This window comes from Bos indicus x Bos taurus, chromosome 13 (genome assembly GCF_003369695.1).
Source record: "Bos indicus x Bos taurus breed Angus x Brahman F1 hybrid chromosome 13, Bos_hybrid_MaternalHap_v2.0, whole genome shotgun sequence".
NCBI classification, from domain to species: Eukaryota; Metazoa; Chordata; class Mammalia; order Artiodactyla; family Bovidae; genus Bos; species Bos indicus x Bos taurus.
In genome coordinates, this window is record NC_040088.1 from 17434914 (window position 1) to 17451693 (window position 16780).

At 40.6% G+C, this 16780-nt stretch overlaps 1 protein-coding gene across 1 annotated transcript in view; it reads left to right on the forward strand.

The window, feature by feature from the left end:
- RBL1 (RB transcriptional corepressor like 1) overlaps positions 1–13423 on the forward strand; it is a 60434-nt gene extending 47011 nt beyond the window's left edge. The window contains exons 20-22 of the mRNA XM_027558600.1: positions 7042–7190; positions 9634–9798; positions 11332–13423. Of these exons, the coding sequence (XP_027414401.1) occupies positions 7042–7190; positions 9634–9798; positions 11332–11502 (485 nt within the window). The 3' untranslated portion in view covers positions 11503–13423. The remainder of the gene's footprint in view (positions 1–7041; positions 7191–9633; positions 9799–11331) is intronic.
- The last annotated feature ends 3357 nt before the right edge of the window (positions 13424–16780 follow it).

The following is a 16780-nucleotide window of genomic DNA, read 5'->3' on the forward strand; positions in this document are numbered from 1 at the left end:
CTTAATAAATGACCACTGTTTTCATCAATAAAAACCTACTTCTGATGTCAAGTATGTTAATTATCAAAGCATTGGTCTTTGATTGAGATATGCCTAATAGAAACCCTATTTATAGTAGCCACCTGTGGAGAAAGAGCTCCCTTGTTAAAAAACCAACTGGATACTCGGCCTGTGCATTCATTATCATGTTAGCAGAGCACCCCAGACTAGCATTCTTGATTAGAACACTTGAGAGATCCAGATTATAGCTTAGTCTAAGTGATACAAACATAATGCTCAAGTAAATTGAAAACTTTACAATACTTCCTCTGAGACTTGGCTTAAGAATTTTTTTAAAAAAAGATGCATGTGCGGTGTTTCATACAAGGCCTTCTCACAGTAAGGCCTTAGTAAGTAAGTAGTAATTATTATTTTGTTTATAAGTATAAAATATATTTTATTAATCAGTATGGCTCTTTAAATGTCTTTTTTTTTTTTAAGCTAATTTTTCTAAGGCCATATTCCTTACATAAAATCCTTTAAATGTTGAAAACTAGGTCAGACACACAAAAACAGTTAAATCCTCTCAAGTGACAAAAGTTCTGTTTCCATAGGAGATGTATAAGACTGATAACTACAAATTGATAATTAAGTGACTTTATTGACATTAGAACTATTTTACGGTCACCAGATAGACAGCCAAATGTGGGTAGAGCACATTTTCCTTTTAGATTGTCTGTGTAAACAAGGTTTCCTTGGTTTTAGATTACAATGAATGCCTTTTAGAGCTTATGAGAAACTGCCAAAATAGTCTTAAAGCACTGTAGTTTTAAACTGGTGTGTGCTCGGTGACTTTTGCATAACTGGAGCTCAAGGGCACCGCAGCCTACACACTTTTACAGTGAGGAGCGCAAGAGGATAAGGAGGAACGTGGTAGGAGAAATACACAACAAATACCAAATGCTTACTCCAGGGAAGTGCTGCTGTGCTGGTCAACCCCATCACATCTCAACATGACCCTTGAATTTATAAATAAATTCTGATCTTTCTTACTTTCATCCTAATTTTGCTTCTTTACTTTCTCCAGTTTCAGATGGTAAAAACTCACTGTATGTGTTTCTTCTCAGACTGAAGGCTAAGGACTATATGCAAAGAAATCAGCATCAGTCACTTGAGCAGCTCCTCTAGGAGTGAAGGATGGGGTTTCATTAATACGTGCATTCTAGACAGTTATGTGTGCCCATCCTCTGAAAACACGTCCCCTGAGAAATGCATATCTACTGTGCTCTCAGTCTCTTTTCCCCTGAATGCAATTATATTGTCCTGGGATATGAAACTAACCACGTATTATGGTTGCATTTGTTGGCCACCTGCAGCCCTGGAATAATTTGCCTTGTCCCTTCCCACTTTCACTTTAGATCCTTTGAAAATTCTGAAGTCAGAGATCCAGGCTAAAAATTTCAGCACATTTCTCCAGAGTTCTGCAGATAATATCTCCTTTTTTCTAAGAGCTTCTGTCATTCACTGATAGTTTTTTATGAAACCACATTTTAATTGCTTGACAGTGTTATATAATAATTCAGAAAAGACATTCTTCTTATTCATGAGAACATTAGGGAAAATTATGAATCCATATGTAGTTCATTGGTTCATTTCACAAATATATGTCAAATAAATACCATGTGCCTAAATTTATATTAAGCAGAGATCCCTTCTACCCTCTCAGGGAAAACAGATTTGAACCATTTATAGCACCAAGCAGGAAGATCTCATTCTCTTTCCCAGTCTTTCATAAGTTCTGCCTGCCAATGTATATGTTGTAAGATGGGTCACCAGGCCTACTGAAGCTTTAATTTCTGAGTGCCAAAGTCCTTAAAGAGGTGAGAATGTAGAAATCTTTTTCCAGCTTAAAGGATAACTGACATCTTGTTTTCTGTTTTGAAATGAAAAAATGCTAAATAGCTAAATGTTGTTCTTGTTTATGAAGAACTAAAAGACCTTTTAGAACTAACACCCCAAACAGATGTCCTTTTCATGATATGGGACTGGAATACTAAAGTAGGAAGTCAGGAAACACCTGAAGTAACAGATTTTTGGCCTTGGAGTACAGAATGAAAGCAGGGCAAAGGCTAATAGAGTTTTGCCAACAGAAAGCACTGGTCATAGCAAACACCCTCTTCCAACAACACAAGAGAAGACTTTACACATGGACATCACCATATGACCAGCACCGAAATCAGATTGATTATATTCTTTGCAGCCAAAGATGGAGAAGCTCTATACAGTCAGCAAAAACAAGACCCGGAGCTGACTGTGGCTCAGATCATGAACTCCTTATTGCCAAATTCAGACTTAAATGGAAGAAACTGGGGAAAACCACTAAACCATCCAGGTATGACCTAAATCAAATCCCTTATGATTATACAGTGGAAGTGAGAAATAGATTTAAGGGACTAGATCTCATAGACAGAGTGCCTGATGAACTATGGACAGAGGTTCATGACATTGTACAGGAGACAGGGATCAAGACCATCCCCAAGAAAAAGAAATGCAAAAAAGCAAAATGGCTGTCTGGGGAGGCCTTACAAATAGCTGTGAAAAGAAGAGAAGAGAAAAACAAAGGAGAAAAGGAAAGATATAGGTATCTGAATGCAGAGTTCCAAAGAATAGCAAGGAGAGATAAGAAAGCCTTTCTCAGCGGTCAATGCAAAGAAATAGAGGAAAACAGTAGAATGGGAAAGACTAGAGATCTCTTCAGGAAAATTAGAGATACCAAGGAAACATTTCATGCAAAGATGGGCTCAATAAAGGACAGAAATGGTATGGACCTGAGAAGCCGAAGATATTAAGAAGAGGTGGCAAGAATACACAGAAGAACTGTACAAAAAAGATCTTCACGAGCCAGTTAATCACGATGGTGTGATCACTCACCTAGAGCCAGACATCCTGGAATGTGAAGTCAAGTGGGCCTTAGGAAGCATCACTACAAACAAAACTAGTGGAGGTGATGGAATTCCAGTTGAACTATTTCAAATCCTAAAAGATGATGCTGTAAAAGTGCTGCAGTCAATATGTCAGCAAATTTGGAAAACTCAGCAGTGGCCACAGAACGGGAAAAGGTCAGTTTTCATTCCAATCCCAAAGACAGGAAATGCCAAAGAATGTTCAAACTACCGCACAGTTGCACTCATCTCACACCGAGGGAGCCTGGTGGGCTGCCATCTATGGGGTCGCACAGAGTCAGACACGACTGAAGTGACTTAGCAGTAGCAGCAGTACATGCTACTAAAGTAATGCTCAAAATTCTCCAAGCCAGGCTTCAGCAATACGTGAACCATGAACTTCCAGATGTTCAAGCTGGTTTTAGAAAAGGCAGAGGAGTCAGAGATCAAATTGCCAACATCTGCTGGATCATCAAAAAAGCAAGAGAGTTCCAGAAAAACATCTATTTCTGCTTTATTGACTATGCCAAAGCCTTTGACTGTGTGGATCACAATAAACTGTGGAAAGTTCTGAAAGAGATGGGAATACCAGACCACCCGACCTGCCTCTTGAGAAGCCTGTATGCAGATCAGAAGGCAACAGTTAGAACTGGACATGGAACAATAGACTGGTTCCAAATAGGAAAAGGAGTACATCAAGGCTGTATATTGTCACCCTGCTTATTTAACTTCTATGCAGAGTACATCATGAGAAATGCTGGGCTGGCGGAAGCACAAGCTGGAATCAAGATTGCCAGGAGAAATATCAGTAACCTCAGATATGCAGAGACACCACCCTTATGGCAGAAAGTGAAGAGGAACTAAAGAGCCTCTTGATGAAAGTGAAAGAGGAGAGTGAAAAAGTTGGCTTAAAGCTCAACATTCAGAAAATGAAGATCATGGCATCTGGTCCCATCACTTCATGGGAAATAGATGGGGAAACAGTGTCAGACTTTATTTTGGGGGGCTCCAAAATCACTGCAGATGGAGATTGCAGCCATGAAATTAAAAGGTGCTTACTCCTTGGAAGGAAAGTTATGACCAACCTAGACAGCATATTAAAAAGCAGAGACATTACTTTGTCAACAAAGGTCTGTCTAGTCAAGGCTATGGTTTTTCCAGTATTTGTGTATGGATGTGAGAGTTGGAGTATAAAGAAAGCTGAGCGCTGAAGAATTGATGCTTTTGAACTGTGGTGTTGGAGAAGACTCTTGAGAGTCCCTTGGACTGCAAGGAGATCCAACCAGTCCATCCTAAAGGAGACCAGTCCTGGGTGTTCATTGGAAGGTCTGATGTTGAAGCTGAAACTCCAATACTTTGGCCACCTGATGTGAAGAACTGACTCATTTGAAAAGACCCTGATGCTGGGAAAGATTGAGGGCAGGAGGAGAAGGGGACAACAGAGGATGAGATGGTTGGATGGCATCACCGACTCAATGGACATGAGTTTGGGTAGGCTCAGGGAGTTGGTGTTGTTCAGGGAGGCCTGGCGTGCTGCGATTCATGGGATCATAAAGAGTTGAACATGACTGAGCGACTGAATTGAACTGAACTGAAATGCTGTTCTTGTTTACTCACTTAGTTCAACTTTTTTTTTTTAATGTTCTGTATAACAAGAATTTCTTTTCCATGGGGATGGATCACTTCATGGGAAATAGATGGGGAAACAGTGGAAACAGTGTCACACTTTATTTTTGGGGGCTCCAAAATCACTGCAGATGGTGATTGCAGCCATGAAATTAAAAGACTCTTACTCCTTGGAAGAAAAGTTATGACCAACCTAGATAGCATATTGAAAAGCAGAGACATTATTTTGCCAACAAAGGTCCGTCTAGTCAATGCTATGGTTTTTCCAGTGGTCATGTATGGATGTGAGAGTTGGACTGTGAAGAAGGCTGAGCGCCGAAGAATTGATGCTTTTGAACTGTGGTGCTGGAGAAGACTCTTGAGAGTCCCTTAGACTGCAAGGAGATCCAACTAGTCCATCTTAAAGGAGATCAGTCCTGGGTGTTCTTTGGAAGGAATGATGCTAAAGCTGAAACTCCAGTACTTTGGCCACCTCATGCGAAGAACTGACTCATTGGAAAAGACTCTGATGCTGGGAGGGATTGGGGGCAGGAGGAAAAGGGAACGACAGAGGATGAGATGGCTGGATGGCATCACTGACTCCATGGATGTGAGTCTGAGTGAACTCCGGGAGTTGGTGATGGACAGGGAGGCCTGGCGTGCTGCAGTTCATGGGGTCGCAAAGAGTCGGACACGACTGAGTGACTGAACTGAACTGATAACAAGAATAACCTACAACTGCTGTAACTAAGGAGAAGGCGATGGCTTCCCACTCCAGTACTCTTGCCTGGAAAATCCCATGGATGGAGGAACCTGGTAGGCTGCAGTCCATGGGGTCGTGAAGAGTCGGACACGACTGAGTGACTTCAGTTTCACTTTTCACTTTCATGCATTGGAGAAGGAAATGGCAACCCATTCCAGTGTTCTTGCCTGGAGAATCCCAGGGACGGGCGAGCCTGGTGGGCTGCCGTGTATGGGGTCACACAGAGTCGGACACAACTGAAGTGACTTAGCAGCAGCAGCAGCTGTAACTAAGCCAGTGTTTACTGTCTTACAACAGTGTCCCCCAGGATGGTAGCAAGTGTCATGGAGAAGAGGGACTGTGCATAGAAAGTTTGAGAAATATGGAATTAAAGTGAACGTATTTTTTTTCTAATTGCAAAACTTCCGTAAGCCTTTATTATACTAACGTGTATTCTGAATTCCTAAGAGAAGGCTATAATATGCAGCATTTTTTCAACTTACTGATCACATAGCTTTTTCTGCCTTACTAAGATCCTGCAAAAATAACGGGAGTAAAAAAGACATCCAAATGGGGACCAAGATTCCCCAGGGAGATTCCCTGTGGGCTGCCTGACTCTTGGACCATGTCAGAGTTTTCTTATTTTCCTAAGGTAGAAGCATAGTAGTAGTAGTAGTGTTAGGTGCTCAGTTGTGTCCAACTCTTTGTGATCCTGTGGACTGTACCCCACCAGACTCCTCTGTCCATGGGATTCTCTAGGCAAGAATACTGGAGTGGATTGCCATTCCTTTCTTAAGAGGATATTCTCGAACCAGAGATTGAACCTGGGTCTCCTGCATTGCAGGCTCTTTCTTTACTGTTTGAGCTACAGGGAAAACCAAGGTGGCAACATTCTTCTACTCATATTCTCAATGTTTGCAGGCCAATGTATTGAGAATGAGACATTTTTTTCACATGCTGAATTCTTTTTAATTGCCGGTAGTTTTCTTAGCTGTGTACAAGAAGCTCAGTTTAGGTAAACATCAACTCAGAGCTAGGTGATTCTTGTTAGTACAAGTAGAAGATGTTTTGTAATTCTCTCCCCCCAAAAAAAAGAACAGGATAAAGTTCTGCCTGGTGTCACAAGCTACCCTAGAGTTACACTAAAAAATATGAAAGCACCTTGGGGCAAGCAATAATTTTATAGCTGAGGATGATGCCTATAGACAGCATTAAGTTCCTGTTGTGCATGAGAAAATAAGGCTTTTTGAACACTTGTCACCTGCCATGTATTTGCAGAAAAGTAAACATAAGCAATTCACCTTGCTTCTTCCTTAACCTCTGAGGATACACTTTACCTTTTAGAGTCTTTCCACCTTTTCCAAAGAGCCAGTAAGAATATCTGCAGTCCTTTTTGTTATCTGAAGCTCAGGATTTACCACTGTTACCCATATTCTGAAGCTCAGTTTAGGCAAATTTCAACCCAGGGCTGGTGCCCCTCTGAGAGTCACCGGTGACAGTGGGTTCAAAGGAATGGTTGTGAAAACATTCTTGCTGAAGTGATATCTAGAGAATAGAGCACCCATTTAAGTTTACATGTTTGTATTTCTCAAGTTTCCAATTTATCCATAATATAGGTAGATTTCTGAACTTTTCTAAAATAGGTCATTGTCTTACATAAATATTTAGGTTTATTTGATTTTTTTCGCTTTTATATTGTAGAGAGAGTTGTGTTTCAGATCCTCAAATTATAGATTAAGGTACACCTATCACAACATTGAATTCTTTTAACAGACTTGGAAGATGCTACAAAAACACCGGACTGCTCCAGTGGACCAGTGAAAGAGGAGAGAGGTGATCTTATCAAATTTTACAATACAATATATGTAGGAAGAGTGAAGTCATTCGCATTGAAATACGACTTGTCAAATCAGGACCATGTGGTACGTTTTTTACTTTACTACTTTATTAATATCTGTTCTCATAATTGGTTTACTCTGAGTTTATTTTGGTAGATAAGTATTTCAAAGTTAAAGCCTTACTGATACATTTTACAGGAGAAAACATGCTAGTGATTAATCAGCGTGATTAAGGCTGTGATAAAACAGACTAGAGAAAATTATGGAAATTTCATCCATACTGTGATTATACATTCCTAGAAATTATGGATGCATATGGGCAAGGAGTCAATGGGAACATGGAGCAATGAAAACAATTCTGGTGGTTTTTTCCCTTGGTTTTGATTTCTGTTGTTATATTTCTCAGAGAAATGTTTTTCTCAAGATAAAGAGAAAAGGAAATAAATAGGCTTAAGTCAATAATAGAAACAACGCTAAGAAATTTTTATGCTGTATCTAGATTTGACACTACCAGCAGGCCTTTGTAAGTGTTATCAGTGTATAAGCTGATGTTGGTTCCCAAAAGAGCAGACTTCAGTTATAAGAAAGAGGAACCGAGTAGAAGCTGCATTCAGGCAGTAGCTATATACGTGTCTGTGTCTTTACATTTCTTTCCTTGTCCCTTTCAATGAATATGAGCTGACTATCCTCAGAGGCCATGACTACTCATTCTCCTCCCTCAGTTCCACACATCCCCCCACCATGTGCTATACTGAGGATATCTCTAACATCAGCTAATTGGGAAAAAAACAAAACTAGTTTTCCTAGCTTCAGGTGAAGATGATGAATGAAATAGTAATTAAGGAGTCATCCCCATTTGTGCTTGGAATAGAACATTGTATAGATTATTAAAAGTACAGTTCTTTCTCACTTTATCTCTGAGTCCTTTGCATTTCAGCATAAAGTCTTATACTTTGTACTAGTAACTCAGTCAGTAAAAGAATCTCCCTGCAATGCAGAAGACGGGAATTTGGTCCTATGGTTGGAAAGATCCCCTGGAGAAGGAAATGGCAAGCCACTCCAGTATTCTTGCCCGAGAAATCCAATGGACAGAGGAGCCTGGTGGCTATAGTACTTGGGGGTCAAAAGAGTTAGACATAGTGACTAAACCACCAGGCATAAAGTGTTAACCATTTTATTAAGAGATTTGTTCCTTGTTGGACTCTTCTTGCTGGCCCACAGAATACTCTGTCTCTCTTATTCTCTGAGCTACTAATCTGGCTGTGGGTATATATATGTGGACTCTTAAGACTCTTGAGACACCTTTGGTGATCAAAGGTGCATGGAGATCAAACCAGTCAACCCTAAAGGAAATCAACCCTGAGTATTCATTGGAAGGACTGATGCTGAAGCTGAAGCTCTATTAACATTGGCCACCTGATGTGAAGAGCCAACTTATTGGAAAAGACCCTGATGCTGCAAAAGATTGAGGACAAGGTGCGGAGGGGAAGACAGGACGAGATGGTTAGCTAGCATCACTGACTCCATGGACATGAATCTGAGCAAACACCATGAGATAGTGAAGGACAGGAAGCCTGACACTGCAGTCCATGGGGTCACACAGAGTTGGACACAACTTAGCACCTAAACAACAACAATGTATGTGTGGAGAGAGATCCTTATTGCAAGTGTTAGGACATAAGTTATTCTTTGCCTCACTTTCTGAGCATGGCATGAAGTTCCTATTCTCTTGGCTTACTGCTTCTGGGGTCTTACTCAGAATCCTTCAGGATTTCCTGAAAGATCCAGACAAATAAATTTGAGTTTATCCATTAGTAATTGTTGAAAAACAAGGGTTAATGAATCATTTAAAAATTTTTTTCAGCCATAGTAAGTTCTTATGGTATAGTTCAGTTCAGTTCAGCCGCTCAGTCGTGTCCGACTCTTTGCAGCCCCATGAATTGCAGCACGCCAGGCCTCCCTGTCCATCACCAACTCCCAGAGTTTACCCAAACTCATGTCCATCAAGTCGGTGATGCCATCCAGCCATCTCATCCTCTGTCGTCCCCTTCTCCTCCTGCCCCCAATCCTTCCCAGCATCAGGGTCTTTTACAATGAGTCAGCTCTTCACATGAGGTGGCCAAAGTATTAGACTTCTAATTAGGAGATACCAATAAGAATAAAAACATGGTACAGGAAAAAAAGTTCCATGTTGATCCTTCACCCTTATGAGGAGGAGGGGAGTGTAGAATAAAAAATATGGTGGGATTTAAAAAAAGAAAGAAAACCTTTCATCTGATAAAAGCTTTGGTGGTGGTTTATTCACTAAGTCATGTCTGACTCTTGTGACTATGTGGACTGTAGACTGCCAGGCTCCTCTGCCCATGGGATTCTCCAGGCAAGAATACTGGAGTGGGTTGCCATTTTCTTCTCCAGGGTATCTTCCCTACCCAGGGATTGAATCTGGTCTCCTGCATTGTAGGCAGATTCTTTACCAACTGAGCCATGAGGGAAGCCCTATAAAAGCTTTACTTTTATGTTATTTCAGATGGAAGCTCCGCCACTCTCCCCTTTTCCACATATTAAGCAACAGCCAGGCTCCCCACGCCGCATTTCCCAGCAGCACTCCATTTATGTGTCCCCACACAAGAATGGGTCGGGCCTTACACCAAGGAGTGCTCTGCTATATAAATTCAACGGCAGCCCTTCTAAGGTAACGTGCTCCCAAACTTTACTCCAAAATGGCAATATCCATGTTAAAAATTGGATTCCAGATTTCCAGTTAGTAATCTTTAATCATACCCCAATTTTTTGCAAAGTTACTGCAAATAAATACAAACTCTTACTATGGCAAGTTTCCTGTGTATCCAGTTGAGGGAGTTTAATCTGTTATGACTGACATGGTATTGGGGGAGTTTGCAGTGTATCCAGTTGAGGGAGTTTAATGTGTTATGACTGACATGGTATTGGGGGAGTTTGCACCAAGAGCACAGTGTTTCCCTGCTCAGGCACCATCTTGCGAAGGACCAGTAAGGCAGCACCTGCAAGTGGTCAGATATGGGGACACTGTAAAGAAAGATCTTGGAAGGGAAAGTTCATTTGGTGGATGGCGCCTGGGATAGGGAAAAGTCTGAAAGCAGAGGCCTCTTCTGACTTACACAGACAGCTCTGTGGTCACCTCCATCTTTAGTCCCATTAATGATGATGATCCAATGGGGACATGATTGCTGTTTGCAGGTAATTTAAGGACTATCAAGTAGATGTGTTCATTGTATCTCCAAAAGCCAGAATGACTACCAACTAGAAGGAGTTGTAGTGGGATAGGTTGTAACTCAGTCCAAATACGTGGCAGCTCCTTAACTCATTAGTTTCTTAACTCATTTAGATCCACAAGCATTTGTTACATTCCTGCCATACTTAGCAAATAAAGTTTACTGAGATATACCTCACAGACTTGCATTACCTCTTCGTAGAAGGACTTTTAGAAGACATTCTTGGATAAAATCAGAAATGGGTCTAATTGAATTCTAAGGCAGTAATTTCAGAATCATAGGTCAGAATCTGGGGAGCTTGTTGAACACAGATTTCTGTCCTGTAGACTTACTGAATCACAGAGCTCCAGCAGGCAGATTCCCTGGACAGTGTTGATGCACTGTGTTCAGGAACAACTTCTCAAAGGCTGTTTTACAGTAAGACCAGCAACATCAGCATCACCTGGGAGCGTGTGAGAAATGCAGAATCTCAGGCCTCACACCAACCCTACTGAATCTGAATCTGTGTATTATCATTCCCCAGATGATTAGTAAGCACATTAAAGTTTGAAAAGCAGTGCTTCAGAAAAAAGACCTCAAAGTTGATGAAAGTTTGTTTGATTTATCAGAATCACCTGGAGGGCTTGATAAACTAGAGATAACTGGGTCCAATACCTAGAATGGGTGATTCAGTCGGTGTAGGGTGAGGCTTGAGAATTTGCATTCCTAATAAGCTCCTAAATGCTCTGCTGCTTGTGGTCTGATGTCCACATTTTAAAAACTATTGCTATAATGTAAATCCAATTTTTAAAATCACCTGAAAAGATTAATTCTAATCACCCTTAATAACTTGACCTAGATTCAAAAAATAATCCCTTCCTCCAGTGTTTAGCTTTGGATAGAGGATAAAGGGTAGGAAAAAGCAGTTAGTTTAGTTCTTTGCTGCTATTTCCCCCCTTTCCCCTTTTACTCACACATATCGTCTGTTTTTGCAGAGTTTGAAAGATATCAACAACATGATAAGGCAAGGTGAGCAGAGAACCAAGAAGCGAGCAATAACCATCGATGGTGATGCAGAATCACCTGCCAAACGCCTCTGTCAAGAAAATGATGATGTTTTACTTAAACGACTACAGGATGTTGTCAGTGAAAGAGCAAACCACTAGCACCCTTCTCACTTCTGTGGTAAAAGCACTCTCAGGTTGTTTTGCAGCAAGCTGGGGCTCTGTCTTCAAAACAGTCAACCCTGAAGGTAGTAAACATCACTGAGTTACAAGAAAAGGTACACCAAAGTTAAGTGGATTTTTTTTTTTTACTTTTATCCAAAATGTAGTTGACAGATGTATTTTGAGTTGGATTGTAAAGGAATGTTTTTAAGTGCACTTAAAAAGGAATGGTTTTAAGTGCATTTAAAAAGGAATGGTTTTAAGTGCCTTTTAAGCATATTAATAGTCATAGAATTGTTAAAATATTTGTTCTCTGAGTTTTTCAGACAAAGTAAGGAGAAACCTTATAATTTTTAAGCTCACTTTTTAAAATAATCAAATGTCCTCTCCTTCTGGGCTTTGTCATAAGAGGGTGAATAATCTATTTTTGGTAGGTATGCTTTGAGATGTTTGTGCTCCCAATTTAATATTGAGTAGGGGTTGCGTCCCATGGCATCTAGGCCAGAGGATGATGTAGGAGCCTGTCTCTGACCCAGTGTGCTAACTCCACATCCAGGTACCACTGTGGGTTGTCCAGAGGCTTCTCATGCTCTTCCTCTCCTTGAGCAGAAGCATGTTTGTACTTAAACCCATGCACTGCCCGACTCCTTGCTTTCCAACCTTAAGCCCTCTTAGCCTGGTGTCACAACCTAATAAAAGAGCTACTTGCTCCTTTTTAAAACTATTATTACTTTGTTTTCCAAACCATTAACTTAATTATATATGATTATATCATATAGCTCTCAAAATAGGAAACTGCTTCTCAGGCCAGTAGAGTAAAATACAGAAAAGAGCTGTTAGAGACTAAACTTCGTATTAGTGAGGTAGCAGCCATGATAATATGTAAGATACTATTTTTGAGATCATTATAAGATTGATCATTCTCAACGTCTAATTGATTCCTTAAGAATAGTTGAAACCTTTCTCAAAACCATGTTAATATCTTATAATTATGCCTTATAATTATACTGTTCCATCCATGACACAGCTGCTTATCACGTCCCGCTCTTTGCTCTCTGTATCATCAGTGCATTATGAGTTTCCCATTAGGGTCTGATCACTGGCCCCTTAAGGATGTTTTCTAGGGCTAGGGGTGCCACTTTACAAAGAATCAGCTGTTCAATATTCACTTTTCTAGTGTGTTTCCAGAATCTGGAAGGAGGTGAATAAGCCATTCTTAATTAATTTTGAGAAAATTTTATCAAATGTATGTTTCTTAAACTGCAAACTGTATTTTTTTTAATGCTAAATATTTAACTAGTAAAAAGTGAAACTGGCTCAGTCATGTTCGACTCTGCCATCCCATGGACTGTAGCCTGCCAGGCTCCTCTGTCCATGGAATTCTGCAGGCAAGAATACTGGAGTGGGTAACCGTTCCCTTCTCCAGGGGAATCTTCCCAACCCAGGGATCGAACCCAGGTCTCCTGTACTGCAAGCGGATTCTTTACTTTCTGAGCCACCAGGGAGGCCCATTTAACTAGTAACCCTGGCTAATTTGAATTAGTCTAAAATTTGGCTATTAACTAGTATCAATAATTATGATTATTAGGAATTTTATTTTTAAATTTTAAGAAGAAAACTGAGTCTGGTCACATTTTGCTTTTCTTAAAATTACATCATTTTTTTGTGTAGTATCTACACATGTTACAAGCCAAATACCATCAAGTCTGTCTTGAATCCTTGTATATATTTTTATGTAGCTATAACTATTGTGTCATTATTAATGTGCAAAATGTAAATGAGCATTTGTACGTTGTCTTTATAAGAAAATCTGGATGTGTTTCTATCAGTTTTCTAGACTGTATATTCATGTACATAAAATGGTTAATAAAATATTGGTGTTTTTGTGAGATTACTGAATAAAACCTATCAGTTGAGTTCAGTCGCTCAGTCGTGTCTGACTCTTTGTGACCCCATGAATCGCAGCACGCCAGGCCTCCCTGTCCATCACCAACTCCCGGAGTTCACTCAAACTCACGTCCATCGAGTCTGTGATGCCATCCAGCCATCTCATCCTCTGTCGTCCCCTTCTCCTCCTGCCCCCAATCCCTCCCAGCATCAGTCTTTTCCAATGAGTCAGTTCTTCGCATGAGGTGGCCAAAGTACTGGAGTTTCAGCTTTAGCATCATTCCTTCCAAAGAACACCCAGGACTGATCTCCTTTAGGATGGACTAGTTGGATCTCCTTGCAGTCCATGGGGCTCTCAAGAGTCTTCTCCAACACCACAGTTCAAAAGCATCAATTCTTCAGCACTCAGCTTTCTTCACAGTCCAACTCTCACATCCATACATGACCACTGGAAAAACCATAGCCTTGACTAAACGGACCTTTGTTGTCAAAGTAATGATCACTGAGGAAGGCTTTCTTATCTTTCCTTGCTATTCTTTGGAACTCTGCATTCAGATGCTTATATCTTTCCTTTTCTCCTTTGTTTTTCTCTTCTCTTCTTTTCACAGCTATTTGTAAGGCCTCCCCAGACAGCCATTTTGCTTTTTTGCATTTCTTTTCCATGGGGATGGTCTTGATCCCTGTCTCCTGTACAATGTCATGAACCTCAGTCCATAGTTCATCAGGCACTCTATCTATCAGATCTAGTCCCTTAAATCTATTTCTCACTTCCACTGTATAATCATGAGGGATTTTGTTCAGGTCATACCTGAAGGGTCTAGTGGTAGACCTTTCCCTACTTTCTTCCATTTAAGTCTGAATTTGGCAATAAGGAGTTCATGATCTGAGCCACAGTCAGCTCCCAGTCTTGTTTTTGCTGACTGTATAGAGCTTCTTCATCTTTGGCTGCAAAGAATATAATCAGTCTGATTTTGGTGTTGGCCATCTGGTGATGTCCTTGTGTAGAGTCTTCTCTTGTGTTGTTGGAAGAGGGTGTTTGCTATGACCAGTGTGTTCTCTTAGCAAAACTCTATTAGCCTTTGCCCTGCTTCATTCTGTATTCCAAGGCCGAATTTGCCTGTTACTGTAGGTGTTTCTTGACTTCCTACTTTTGCATTCCAGTCCCCTAAAAGGAAAAGGGCATCTTTTTTGGGTGTTAGTTCTAAAAGGTCTTGTAGATCTTCATAAAACCATTCAACTTCAGCTTCTTCAGCGTTACTGGCTGGGGCATAGACTTGGATTACTGTGATATTGAATGGTTTGCCTTGGAAACAAACAGAGATCATTCTGTCGTTTTTGAGACTGCATCCAAGTACTGCATTTCGGACTCTTGTTGACCGTGATGGCTACCCATTTCTTCTAAGGGATTCCTGCCCACAGTAGTAGATATAATGGTCATCTGAGTTAAAGTCACCAATTCCAGTCCATCTTAGTTCTCTGATTCCTAGAATGTCGACATTCACTCTTGCCATCTCCTGATTGACCACTTCCAATTTGCCTTGATTCATGGACCTAACATTCTAGGTTCCTATGCAATATCGCTGTTTACAGCATTGGACCTTGCTTTTATCACTAGTCACATCCACAACTGGGTATCGTTTTTGCTTTGGCTCCATCCCTTCATTCTTTCTGGAGTTATTTCTCCACTGATCTCCAGTAGCATACTGGGCACCTACCGACCTGGGGAGTTCCTCTTTCAGTATCCTATCATTTTGCCTTTTCATACTGTTCATGGGGTTCTCAAGGCAAGAATACTGAAGTGGTTTGCCATTCTCTTCTCCAGTGGACCACGTTCTGTCAGACCTCTCCACCATGACCCGCCCGTCTTAGGTGGCCCCACAGGGCATGGCTTAGTTTCATTGAGTTAGACAAGGCTGTGGTCCTAATGTGATTAGATTGACTAGTTTTCTGTGTGTATGGTTTTAGTGTGTTTGCCCTCTGATGCCCTCTGGCAACACCTACTGTCTTACTTGGGTTTCTCTTACCTTGGACGTGGGGTATCTCTTCATGGCTGCTCCAGCAAAGCGCAGCCATTGCTCCTTACCTTGGACGAGGGGTATCTCCTCACCGCCACCCCTCCTGATCTTAAACATGGAGTAGCTCCTCTCGGCCCTCTGTGACTGGATGCAGTTGTGCAGCCGTCTAGAATCTGTATCTCTAAATATCTGGTTTATATCTTTTAAATGTCTTAATGTAATTAAATGTAACATTAACAGTAAAACTTGGTGTAACAGTGTAACTAATTAACATTAAAAGTTAATATTCTCAGTGCTTTCCAGGAGCCAGGAAGAGAATGGGGAGTGAATTGTCTGATTGACAAGTACAGGGTTTTCTTTTGAGGTGATGGAAACAATTTTATAACTTGATATAGGTGGTGATTGCATACCATTGTAAACTTACTAAATGACAATGAATTTTACACTTTAAAATAGTTATTTTTATGTTGGGAGAATTTCACATCAATTGAAAAATGCCTTACGCACATATAAGAAGCAGAATTGTGTCAGGGTCTTGAAAAGGACCAAATTACCATACGAATTAAGGAAAAGTCTTCCCTCTTCGGAGTGCTTTCAGGTATATTTATCCATTTGAGACTCAAAGCTTAAAAATTCTTTGCTATTTAAGATATTTTTAATTAATTTTTAAAATCAATTAATTTACTTAGCCACATTGGGTCTTAGTTTTGATGGCAGGATCTTCACTGGGTCATGCAGGATCTTTGATTTAGATGCACAGACTCTCAAGTTAGGGCAGTTGAGCTCAGTAGGTACTTCCCATTTTATAGGATCTTAGTTCCCTGACTAGGGATTGTACCCAAGTCCTGCATTGCAAGGCAGATTGTTAACCACTGGACTATCAGGGAAGTCCCAAGATATTTTTAATTAACTTTTTAAAAATTTTGGCTGTACTAGTCTTCCTTGTGGTGAGCGGGGGCTTAGTTGCCCTGCAGCGTGTGTGCATGTGTGGTCAGTTGCTCAGTCTGTCCATCTGACTCTTTGCAACCCCTGTGTCATTGGAAAATGGATTCTTAACCACTGGACCCCCAAGGAGGTCCCTCTAATTATGTGGTTAGATTGTTTAAGTTTAAAAAAAAAAAGTTTTTTAAAGATGGTAATATTCCTGCTTGTTTTTATTTTGTTACTTACACTACTTTCACCCCGTCAACAAACCTAATTGGCTGTTTACTCTATGCCTGGCCCTTTGCTATGTGCTAGGTATGTGTTGGAGAAGACCCTTGAGAGTCCCTTGGACTTCGAGGAGATCCAACCAGTCCATTCTAAACGAAATCAGTCCTGAGTGTTCATTGGAAGGACTGATGCTGAAGCTGAAACTCCAATACTTGGGCCACCTC